Source organism: Lepisosteus platostomus, chromosome 4 (assembly GCF_059453375.1).
Source record: "Lepisosteus platostomus isolate fLepPlt1 chromosome 4, fLepPlt1.hap1, whole genome shotgun sequence".
NCBI classification, from domain to species: domain Eukaryota; kingdom Metazoa; phylum Chordata; class Actinopteri; order Semionotiformes; family Lepisosteidae; genus Lepisosteus; species Lepisosteus platostomus.
Genome location: NC_142614.1, coordinates 65435263 through 65447294, shown reverse-complemented (window position 1 = coordinate 65447294; position 12032 = coordinate 65435263). Strand labels below are relative to the sequence as shown.

Sequence of the window (12032 nt, the reverse complement as noted above, 5' to 3'; positions counted from 1 at the left end):
ATTTAAAACTTTCGTTTTCAGTTCTGTTCTCATTTTCCATGCTGATTTTTTTTTCTGCCACTACCAGAAGTCGAATGGATCTGTTTTGAATGTGCCAGAATACCTGGGAAATGGTGCATAAAATAAGCTTTCTGGCCTTTTTAAATATTCTTTGACATCTATACATTCACAAACAGTGCTTCTTTTGGTCTATATAGTTATGGTAAGTAATGAATCGGTGCTTTGTCTCATTGAAAATTAATAAAAATGTTGCCTGTAATCCCTTAGGTCCTGTTTCACTGCATATCACTCCTTCTTCAGGCATACAGTAGGTTGCATTAATCCAACAAAGATTTCAGTACCATCCTTTTTCCTGTTACAGTTCCAAGAGCTCCTGAGATTGATGTTGCAGACTGTGTGGTTGCTGACAACTCGGTCACAGTATGCTGGCGAATGCCGGAGGAGGACAACAAGATCGATCACTACATTTTGGAATACAGGAAGACCAACCATGAAGGGCTTCCCCGAGTCAAAGATGAGCGATGCTGGGAGGTACTGGACAACATCAGAAGCACAGAGTATTCATTAACAGGTAACCGAACCTCTTTGCTAAGCATACTCCAAACACAGTATTTACAGTATTAAACAGTAATAAGAGTATTTTATGGCATTTGATATCTCAGCTCTCCCCTTTAATGTCTGACTGATTTGTTGAGGGAGAGAGCTGTTATTTTGCAGGATGGCACATTGTGGACTGTTCCCTTCAGTTAACCTTTTTTGATTTTTGATGTTTTTTCAAATCATGTCTCTTTTTCTAGAAACTGAATCAGAGTGCAGTGCCTCTTGCTGAACTGTCATAAATATAAAAAATGGCATTATCCTTGTCAAATTGAAGACATTCATAAATTCAGTGTGTACAGTGCATTTAAATGTAAAATCATTTTAGGGAAATCTCGCAGTTTCTTGTTTGATTTACAGTGTAGTCACGATTAAGTTATGAAATGTAAAAAAAAACAAATAGCAAAGCTCTCAGTTTTGTTCCAGAAGGAAATGGCCATTAACATGCGTTTTCTTTCAGGTTTAAAGTTTGACTCCAAGTACATGAACTTCCGAGTGCGAGCCTGCAACAAAGCAGCAGCTGGAGATCACTCTGACCCTGTCACACTGGAGACCAGGGGTAGGGCCTGTCACAGTGCTGTTGTTCATCACTGTACATCCATACTGATTCATGGAATATTTTGTCTTGTTGTGCTGCTGACTCCTGCCAGTAACAATGAAGTATACAGTAGGTATACCCTGGACTAATTAAGATTGACTCTTTTGCCACTGATTACTGTGCTACAGGTTTTAACTGTTTCCCTCAGACAGTCACCCTATTGGGAGGCAGGTCATACTAGATCCTTTCATGAGATGAGTCTGGGATTATTCCACTGGGAGACACTGCACAGGTACAGTAAGGAGGAGACAGGATCCCACCTCTGGTAGCTGTAGGGTTGCAAGAAGGCTCAGTGCAGCACAGTGAAGGCTTGAAATCAGTTTTTTAATTTGTTATGAAAAAGACCATAACAAACAGGAGCACAAAAACTGCGTTTGCCTATGAACTCTGCACCCATACATTTACTACCATCTTTTATACAGTTTAGACTATCTTAGTTATCATAAATGCTGCGCTTAGAAGAGATCCTCGCATGTGCATCAGAACTTATATACAGATTTTATACATAGTACAACTCTTATCCCTGCCTTCCACTAACTCCGAAGTGTCATCTACAACAAATGTCTTTCTCCTGCTTCAACATGCAAAGAGCTCATTTCGAATAGACACTTTCGCATACGCTTTGGTCAAACTCTACACAACTGTCTCCACAGGAGGAACTTGTGGTGCAGAGCAGCAGTGAATAATGTTCATCTAAAGCCAATGATGAAAACAAATGGGACTCTTTGTATGGTTCCGAGCCACCAACCACTTACTACTCTTACACTCTTTGTACACTCTCACACTTCATCTCATTCCTTATTTCTTCAATTCTCTTGTTTTGTTTTGCTTCCAAATGAATTTTGAGGGCCTTGGGCTCTTGTCACATTTTGTCTGGTGTTCCACGTCACACACCTTAACGTGGCCCCTCTCTGAAGATGCCCTTTTTTTCTTCTCTTTTCAAACAGCTTTTAACTTCAGCTTAGACTCTACCTGCTCACACCTCAACCTGAAGGTGGAAGACAGCTGTGTAGAGTGGGATCCAGCAGGAGGCAAAGGCCAAGAAAGCAAAATAAAGGGCAAGGAGAACAAGGGCAGGTGATTATTTTTATTTACTCTTTTATTTAACCTAGTAAGTGACCTGAGGAAAAAAAATAATAATTTGCAATGATGTCCTGGAGGATGTAGGATGTCCTACACATTTATGCAAATGGCGTTTTACTGGAACAGTGTGAGCATAATATTCTGCACACTGCAACAGCTGAGGTTTGAACCCACAAGCCCTACTGTATGTCCAGAGCCTCGAGACCTAACCTATACAGCTTCATCAGGCCTGCTGAGCTCTGGGCATGTCAGCACCCCATAGTATTTTGTTAAAAGTAGTTTTTGGGAAATTGAAAGCTAGACGGCACTCCTGTGGTGTTTCAGGACTGCTGTTTAAACTTTAGTTCCATTAATTTCCATGTGTGCTAATGTTAACAATGAGATTTAAACCCCGTCAGTTTGAGTTTAAGCTAAGGCCATGTCCATTCTAAACATTTAAATTTGACCACTTATCTTTACACTTGGTAAAGAGTGCTGAGAGGGATGTGCACTTATAACATTGTTACTGGAAAACCAGACTTGGTACCACCTGGAAGCAGTTCCAAAATCAAGCCAGTCATATCTGTTTGCCCTGTCTGTCAAAAGTGAGTTTGCTTTAACTCAGTGACTCTTTATTCTGTGTTATTCCAAGTGAATTTGATAGCATGTTCAGCACAAGACCACAGCAAATACTCAGAAAAGGATCTATATACTACAGTTTGTAATTCTGAGGCATATAAATGGAGAAATTTAAATATGCTCCAGTTGAGAGGAGATCATTCATCACATCTTGGTGGTTTGTACCTAAATGATCTATTAAGCCATTTCTTAAAGGATACTGTGGTAAAATTCTGAGGAAAATCACACAGATTGTAGTCCTAAATATATAGTGAATCCAGTGGTATTTGTACTAAATTGCCATATGCAAACTACAACATTAAAACAACTTAGGGGTAGCTCCTGTCTGTTTCTGTCCATAAAGCCCAATTAACAAAGATATGATAATTCACTAGGTGCACTTGGAGCAACAAGAATCGGAACATTCTTGAAATAGTTTAATTGGTGTGGACAGGATCTAAGAGTCTCATTCCCAAACTGGAATTAGAAACATGTAAGCCAAACCTGAGAGACGCATAATGAAGCGTTCTATTCACAAAACCAAAAGAATATACAAAAGACTGCAAACAGGTTACAAGGAGGAGGCCTCCCAACCCATCTCGCCAGTTTGGTTGATAATAGCAACTAGATCAGTGACTCTCACCCAGCTGTTTGCCTTGTTCCAAAGCCCTTGTGAACAGGTCCTCAACGTCTGAGTTTCCAATGCACCTCTGGTTTGGAAATCCTCTGTTTTGTGTTTTACTGCTGATTGTGAAGAAGTCCATTGAGTTGGGAAACAAAAGCTTAAGGAGCAGTGATTAAAGGGTTCAGATAAATAACCAACACCTTGGTTGGAACAAAAATCAACACTGGGGACAGGAGGACCCACATAGTAAAATCCTGCTACAGTCATTTCTCTGCGTTAAAGTAATATGAATACAATTGTTTTATGAGAACTTATGAGAAGAAGGCTTAAAGGGGAACTGCAGTCCGAATTTCTTGGTTATTAAATCTTGGTAACAGATTAATTCATTGACAATATAAAACAAACTACAAATTTCAAATTGAGCACAAAATCGTGAACTTTTTGATAGCACTGCATAGTCACCATGGTCTGGCCACGAGCAAGAGAGAGAGTTCCCACGAATTGCGACCTGAAGCAGCCCTTCCTGCTCACTAGTCACTGTAATGACTAATGTAATATGATGCATGAGTGATGTAAGTGTAGGTCATGCAGCAGAGTTAATAAGTAATAAGTTCCATTTATCAGCACATACAAAATACATAAAATACATCATGGAAAATTTTGTATTGAATATAAAAAAATATGTATTGAAAACCATCTCGAAGTCAAGAGCAATATTTCTGTTGGATTAAGAGATATGCTAAAATTATATTCACAAGCCTGCTTCTTTACAATGTAATTGGGCCGCTTCACGTCACCAGAAGTTTTGTTGCCTCATTCTGAATCACCGAACATGGTGCTGCACATACCTAGAAATTTAATTTATTTTGGGATGTAAGTTGAAGGTCTTACAAATTACTGTGTACATTTTACTTTTATTGTGGTTTGAAATGCACTCATCAGTGCTGCTTTTTCTAACCCCAAAATATAAAAATAGAAGAATTGCAGTTCCCCTTTAACTCCTCCTGAAATGAGATGTGACTTTCATCTGGCTTGTCTGTGGCACATTCCCAGTATATTGGGTCATAGCTCTTTATTAATGCATCAGCTCTTACTTGCTTACCCAGTCCGATAAAAACAATGTCTCCAAGGTCTCGTTGGGATCACTTTCTGTTAGTGAGTAAAGTTTCTTTCCTGTGTGGAAGGACACTTGAGCCTTGTATGTTTTATTAAACATGCGCTTTCCTGGTTTTACCTTCCAATGACACACCAGTTACAACTGATAAAGCATATGGATGGGCTGAAATTAGATCTCATTACTTGTGCTTTTTGAATGCCAGACTTCCAAGAACCTTCCGAACAACTTAAATGTAGACCTTAGATTGCCTTCAGTATTCCATAGAGGTCTTTTGGCCATAAGGAATATTCATGCTGAGTACCTTGGAACTAAGTTGCTAAGGCAAAAGAACAGAACTGGCAAGTCTGTGTGCAACACTGCCTCGCTAGAAATTAGCGAGTTTTGGTGGTAAAGACAGGTGCCGTAATGCAATAGACAGTAGTCTTTCTTAGAGTACTTCCCCATCCATGCCTTAACCCTTTTTGTGCAAAACCTTTGAATTGCTCATTAACCCACTGCTTATCCATGTTTTTTCCTCCCAACCAACAGCGGCCATGTTACCAATCTGAAGAACACGTCAAGGTGATTCTGTGCCTCCTAGCTATAGGATTTAGTTTAGTCGACAGCTCTAGCAAGAAGCACTTAACCACAGCTCGTACATTAACAAAGGTCTCTTAGCAGTCATCCAAGCTTGTTTTTATCTAGTCTTTCTCAGGCTTCTGAAAGTGCATTTACCATTCCTGTTTTAACACATTATTTTACCATGTACTCTTTTCTCTCTATTTATCATTTGAAATATTACAAGAAATAAGCTCTTTGCCAGACATTGAACATCTACAACAGATGTTTGACAAAAATGTTCACATTTCTCTTGGAAGTGTTCGATTTAAACCATGCTGAAAAAGACTGGGTAAAAAGGTTTGAATTGTGCAGTGTGGAAGGACTGCTTAGTGGTACGTTCATTTATTGATGGAGTGCAGTGTATGGAGAAATAACACTTCATGCTTCAAATCCTTTGTACATCAGAAGGACCTCAAATAAATAACTGTGAATTGAAGAGCCATACTTGAAATCTTTTTTAAAAGTAATCACAACAGGCTGCTGGGAGCCAGTCAAGGCACTTCCATCTATAAATGGCCAATACTATAATTTACTTTCTTTTTTACTTTAGTATGCTTTCTTCTTTTTCTTCCTTCCTTTCCAAAAGAAATGGTGATAAATGGTTTCCTAAATTAACAGACAATGCTTGGGTGAATCTCCACCAATAGATATTATCGTATAAACATTTTCTGTTGCTTTGGATTTTTTTCATGCTTGCAAACAATGCTTCATGTGGTGAGTAAAAATGTTATTTTTGTGACATTATTTTTCACAGTTTTAACTAAATCTACACCATACAAATCGCATGATTCTAGTTCTTATCACTAATATGAGTAGGGCAAACTATCAGATTTCTTATAAACACAAGGACAAATAGCTATGTTCTGCATTTGTTGTTTTGGGTATAAAGTGAAAGATTGCTAAAGAGTCTAGAAGTTGTTTTAAGGAGTAGGGGGACTAAAATTAAGATGAGTGTTTCCCACATTTTAAGTTTAAGTTAATTTTAAGTTAATTTAATTTTGTATCCTGATTTTCCAATTTCATGTGCCATTTTCTCATCACCTCCTTACTGCTGTCTGTACATCTATTGTAAGAGGCTTTTCCTCAGTGGAAGAGAGGTTTGTTCCCTTTGACAGAAGACAAAATATGCTGCAGCATGCAGAATCACCAAAACACTATTATTAATACTACTACACCCGATGAATCAAAAAGGAGAATAAAAGACCTTCTTTCCTCTTGGTCAAAAGCACATTCAAAATATATACATGTACAGTAGAGGTCACATTTCACCTCATGTAGTGTTCTCTGTGGCACTGGTGCAGCTTGAAGAAGGTGCAGTACAGTGTACAGCTTTGGATATTTATGTACTGTTAAGTAGTTAGATGTCATTATGTACTGCTAGATAAATAGATGTCATTGGTTTCCAGATTTAGTAAATGCCTTTGTGCAATTGAAATGGAAGGGGTGGGAACAATGAGGGGTCTCTCTGGGAAAACTGCTCCGCCAGCTCTTGCCCATTGGAATATCCTATGACGTATGGTGTCCTAGGGTACCCAGCTGTTCCGTATATTCCTTGCCAATTTGAAGTATGCAGCAAATGGGCTCTTGTGAGAGCACAGAGGATTTGGCCGCACCTCTCACATCAGTACAGCTGACACTCAAAAACTGCTGCTGCTGCAACTTCCAAATATCTTAGTAATGTTGCCACTGGACATGAAAGCCATGCGTAATACAGGGGTTTTTAAAAAGAGACATGTTGTTTGGCTATTCACTCTTTATTTCGTAGAGCACCTTCTCAGATCACTTTACAGTGAATTGTTACAATACATAAACCTCCTGGAGAGGATTTTGAAAATGTCACTCATTGTGTGTGTGTGTCAATTACCTGTGGCTGCATAGCTTCAGGATTATGAAACAGACTACTGAACTGCGAACTGCTTACTTGCAAAATGCGACTAATTTGCCTGGTTTTCCATACTGGAACTAAAAGAACTACAATAAAAATGATTGTTCAGTTGTTGTGAGTTTTTTTTTTCAGTATTAGTAACATTTAACAGGCTTTGAGCTTGAATTGCAAATCATTACCATGTTGTGCAAAACACAATTTTTATTGGAATTGGTGGTCACCATTCTTCTTAATATTTTTTTTCTGCGATGCTACTAAGATCACAGAAAAATTCATCTATATGTGTATCTCCATACACAGTGTTGCCATTTCTTTTTTTCTTTGATCTTAACCATTTTTCTAACTGACACACACAACACTATGTCCTTATGAAATTCACGTAACAATTAGTGGACAGGCACAAAAGGAGGACTGGCTCATTGTGTCACATTAACAGTTTGTTTAAACCTTATTTTGTAAATTGCTGCATTGTATACTGTACCATAGTTTTGTCAAAGTCTGTAAAAACAAGAAAGTAAAGTAAAATAACTGAGAACAGATTGTGGCCCATCTGCATACCTATTTTGTGTGCATTTATTCCACTTATTAAAAAAGAAAATAGTCAATAGAGTTTTAACAAATAATTTTGACTTGCAGCCAATTTGAATTTTATACACAAATTGAAACGAATTTTCTTCCATAATCAAACTTTGCCACTCGGCAACTGTAATTAATTACCTTAGTGAAAGGCATTGTGCCAATTTGTTCAGAGAATTATATGTAAAGCTGCTACATCAGCACAGTCGAGACTGTAGAGCACATGGCACCCTCCTGGATGGAACACTATTCCATCACAGAGTTTACCCAGCAATGCTGGTCCCCACTTATACAGCTGGGTGGACTGGACCTACTGGGGTACAACAGGAACCTGAACCCTCAATCTGGCAGCTATGAGCCCAAAGCCTACCCACTACACTATGCTACCCCCGATCAATGATAGGATGTAACGAAATAGCTATTAATGACTGTTTTATTCATTAGGGTTCCAAAGTTACCACATACTGTACATCAGTACAGTAAATCAATTATAATACAAATTAGACTTAGTTATTGATTCATGTGCACTGAACTTTGCCACTACATACAGTAGCATGTTGCCTTTGGCAAAGAACAGCGAGCAGCTGTTGCTGAAAAATATTCTAGTATTTCATACTGTTTCTTTCTTCCACATTTCTCCTTAGAAGTGGTACCCCATCTCCCAAACGGACATCAACGACACGGCCGCCACCAGTCCGAGGAAGCAGAGATCGTTTTACTGGGGAATCGTACACCGTTTTGGGTAAATGGACAAAAACACCCGGTCACAAAAGGGCTCTGCTTTTAGACAACAAAATGACTCTTCAGCAAAATCTTTAATGAGGATATACAGTAGTAATCTGTACATTGCACAAATTGAATAAATTACTTGCTGTTGTTGGGTGTGTCCTATTCAGGTTAGTTCAGTGTGTCCCAGTCCTAGTCCTTTTGACCCCATTGTCTTCAGGTTTCCCTTTCAGGTGGACTCTCAGTTGCTTCATTGAAATAATAATGTGAGCGATGAGACCTTTTGAACTGTTTTATGCTCTTGACTTTTTACATTTGCTTATGAATATTTATACAGTAAGTCTATTTCAAAAAGAACTCAAATTGTTATTTAAATAAGATGTTCAGTTACACAACTGAGAGCACTGCTGGGACAGAAATGAGCAGACCTTGAGAGTGATGAGGGCCTGTGCTAAGCTATTCCTGTTCTAAAGCAAGAACGAGTATGGTTGAGATGAAACTAGGTTATTTTGTGTGTTCTATGCAGGTGACAGCAGTATAGAGTCTGGACAGCACTACTGGGAAGTGAAAGCTCAAAAGGACTGCAAGTCCTACAGTGTGGGTGTTGCCTACAGAAACCTGGGGAAGTTTGACCAGCTAGGCAAGACCAACACGTCTTGGTGTATCCATGTCAACAACTGGCTGCAGGCGACCTTTGCAGCCAAGCACAACAACAAGGCCAAGAGCCTGGAGGTGGCGGTGCCAGACCGAATTGGAGTCTACTGCGATTTTGATGGAGGTAATGCGACTGGTGGGATGGGGTTGTCAGCAACTCTAAAATGGGGGCTTGCGGGTTCAGTTCCCAGATCGCATACTGCTTTTGTCCCCTATAGCAAGGTGCTACACTCAAACGGCTACACCAGATGCCCACCACTATAAATTGCTACCTGCCAAGTCAGCCTTGTAAGTGAGAATTCTCTCTCAATTAGCTTAGTTGCTTAAAAATAAACATTTTACTTGAATAATTTTCTTCCAGTGATGTATCCTCCAGAACTACTTACCTAAGTACCCTAATTTTAAGATAATAGTCAGGCTGGACTTGGAGGTCAGTTATGCCCTTATGTAACTAATGCAAGAACCAATAATTAGATTTCATGTAGTTTTCTAGCAACTTGAATGTGGAGTACCTTATGTAACTAAATATTTTGTTTTTTGTGTAACTTATGTAGGTACTGCATTAAGATTTCTGTATTTTGTGTGTCAACTTGCTTATTTTTAAATATAATTGTGCAACGGACATTTTCAAGCTTAGTCATAAAAGCCTTGACTCACTGCTCATGTAGTATGGGCAATGAAAGAAAAAAGAAACAACTGATGAGCTAATCCATCTCACTCTCAAGCAGAAACATCCAGTCTTGTCCTCTGCGCTGTAGGCATATACAATTATTTTGCCATTTACTGATGACTGTGGATGTTTTCACCATTACATTATCACTCTCCGATCCATTCAGAGATAATTTAGCTGTATGTTGCATACATGGACAGTTGTGGGGGAAAAAACCACAGCAAGAAACCAGAACCATCATTTATTTGTTTTTACTATTTTAATTTCTGTTTGAATACAAAACAGAAATTCTGAAAGTAGAAAATAGCACTGAAAATTCAAGGTCATTAATTGCAATTTATAACAAAAGTACGCAGGCTCTTCCAATCTTTTAAGGGTAGCACTTCCTTGATTAACACAACCTAGAAGAGAGAAGCTAAGACCTTTACTACCTAAATGACAGCATGGGCCTTTGGTTTGTATTACACATCAGTAAAACGATTAAGGCTCCAGGTGATTTAAACTCCTTGAATCCAAGGAAAGCCATCAGATACCCTGATATTGAATTGCAGCCATTGTGTTCATTCTGTGTATCAGTCACTGTGCTTTACAGAATGTTGTTTTATATTTTGTATACATCCTAGTGCTCTGTGAGAGTTAGATAAGATAAGGTAAGATCACTTTATTAGCCCTATACAATTTCTTACATTAGGAATTCATCTTTTCACATACCCCAGCTTGCTCTCCATGAGACACAGACACACAGACAGGGAGAGAGCCTGTGGTCAGAGCGCTGGGTCAGCCATTGTACAGCACCCCTGGAGTAGCTGGGGTTAAGGGCCTTGCTCAGGGGACAAACGGAGTAGGATTCCTCTGCCGGCTGTGGGATTTGAACCAGCAACTTTCCAGCTACAGGCGCAGATCGTGAACCACAGAGCCACCGCTCTGCCCCTTAGTTATCCACGAATGGGTCATGATAACATCCATCCGTTTTCTAACCTCCTCTCCCAACTCACGGGGGATTCGCAGGGAACCGGAGCCTGTCCTGATAAGCAGCAGGCACAAGGGAGGGAGTCATGATAGCCATTTCCTAAATATTAATTATTGAAAACACACTTTTGTTTTTGCTTCGTTTGAAATGAAAAGTAGACAGGAAAATATAGCTCAGAATATAGATGTAATTAACATATATTTGGTGTAAACTTGTTACTTGTTCATCCTTCTTTTTAAAGATTCTTACTTTGAGCCAGATGAACTGGATTTTGTTGACTTAATCTGTACAATAAAGAAACAGACTTCCAAACTTCCTGGAAATATTATGGTAATGTTTATTGTTGGGGTGTGGACACACTTGTGTCAGTCACATGTACTTTTTTCCAGATGAGCAGATACCCTTCCTTTCGCTTTTGAGATGCTTATCTTGAATAATCTGGACATTGTTTCCCCATGGGATCAATTAATTGATTGTTGTACTAAAGGTTTTATTCATGTATGTTTGTATGTACTGTATTGGGTTTTTTTTTGCATAGAATGCAAGTCCCAAAAGAGACAGCACTGCAATTTTCGTTCCCCATATACAGTATTACTATAGTACTTACTGTAAATCTTTTTTTTTTTTAGTTTTGATACTTATGGGAGCTTACACCAGCAGTGTTTCTTTTAAGCAGAAATGTATGTGATATAGTTGCAGACAGTCACTTCCTTCAGGCTATAACTGTGGTGATCACATGCAGCACTATGATAAGACATTGTACTTTGACACCATGATTAACAAAGGACTTTATTCAGTGTTACTTGGCTAATCCACATACAGAACTGCAAAGACTGTTATGATGCACACACATTCTTAAAGTGATGTTGATGGTACTTCATGTGGATCTTATAATATTCCTTGTTTCTCTAGGTCAGCTCTCCTTCTACAATGCAGATAGTAAGCAGTTACTTCACACATTCAAAACAAAGTTCACCCAGTCCATTGTACCAGCCTTCATGGTAAGTGCAGCAGATCTTGATCTGTTCTTGGTAAATTCGACCAATGTATTTTTGTTTCTACTTCAAAAATATTACCATGGACTTGAGATCTCTCTCCTAGCTCCATAGCGCCCTCTGTAGGACACATTCTGGCCCTTCTGCTTAAGAGGGGAGATCTCGGTAAAGGCACCCATACAGTAGCTACTGTAAGAACTGCAGGTGGTTAACAGTGGATCTGTCTCTACCAATGTAACAAAGTACAGCAGCAACTAACATTTTGTTCCCAGCATGTAGATTAAGGACAGAATCAAACTTAAAAGTGGTGAAAAAAATCAAGAGGGAATAGTTTGTGTA

General features: G+C 38.9%; 1 protein-coding gene across 5 annotated transcripts in view; it reads left to right on the top strand.

Annotated features, from left to right (window-relative positions):
- The window catches only part of fsd1l (fibronectin type III and SPRY domain containing 1-like), a 42916-nt gene that overhangs the window by 28163 nt on the left and 2721 nt on the right, over positions 1 to 12032 (top strand). For 2 of the 5 annotated variants that reach the window (XM_088630303.1, XM_088630299.1), the window contains exons 7-13: positions 362 to 571; positions 1058 to 1156; positions 2143 to 2272; positions 5146 to 5178; positions 8323 to 8420; positions 8931 to 9182; positions 11611 to 11699. In XM_088630303.1, coding sequence (XP_088486429.1) covers positions 362 to 571; positions 1058 to 1156; positions 2143 to 2272; positions 5146 to 5178; positions 8323 to 8420; positions 8931 to 9182; positions 11611 to 11699 — 911 coding nt within the window. The remainder of the gene's footprint in view (positions 1 to 361; positions 572 to 1057; positions 1157 to 2142; positions 2273 to 5145; positions 5179 to 8322; positions 8421 to 8930; positions 9183 to 11610; positions 11700 to 12032) is intronic. The other 3 variants (XM_088630300.1, XM_088630302.1, XM_088630301.1) reach the window with 3 other exon arrangements.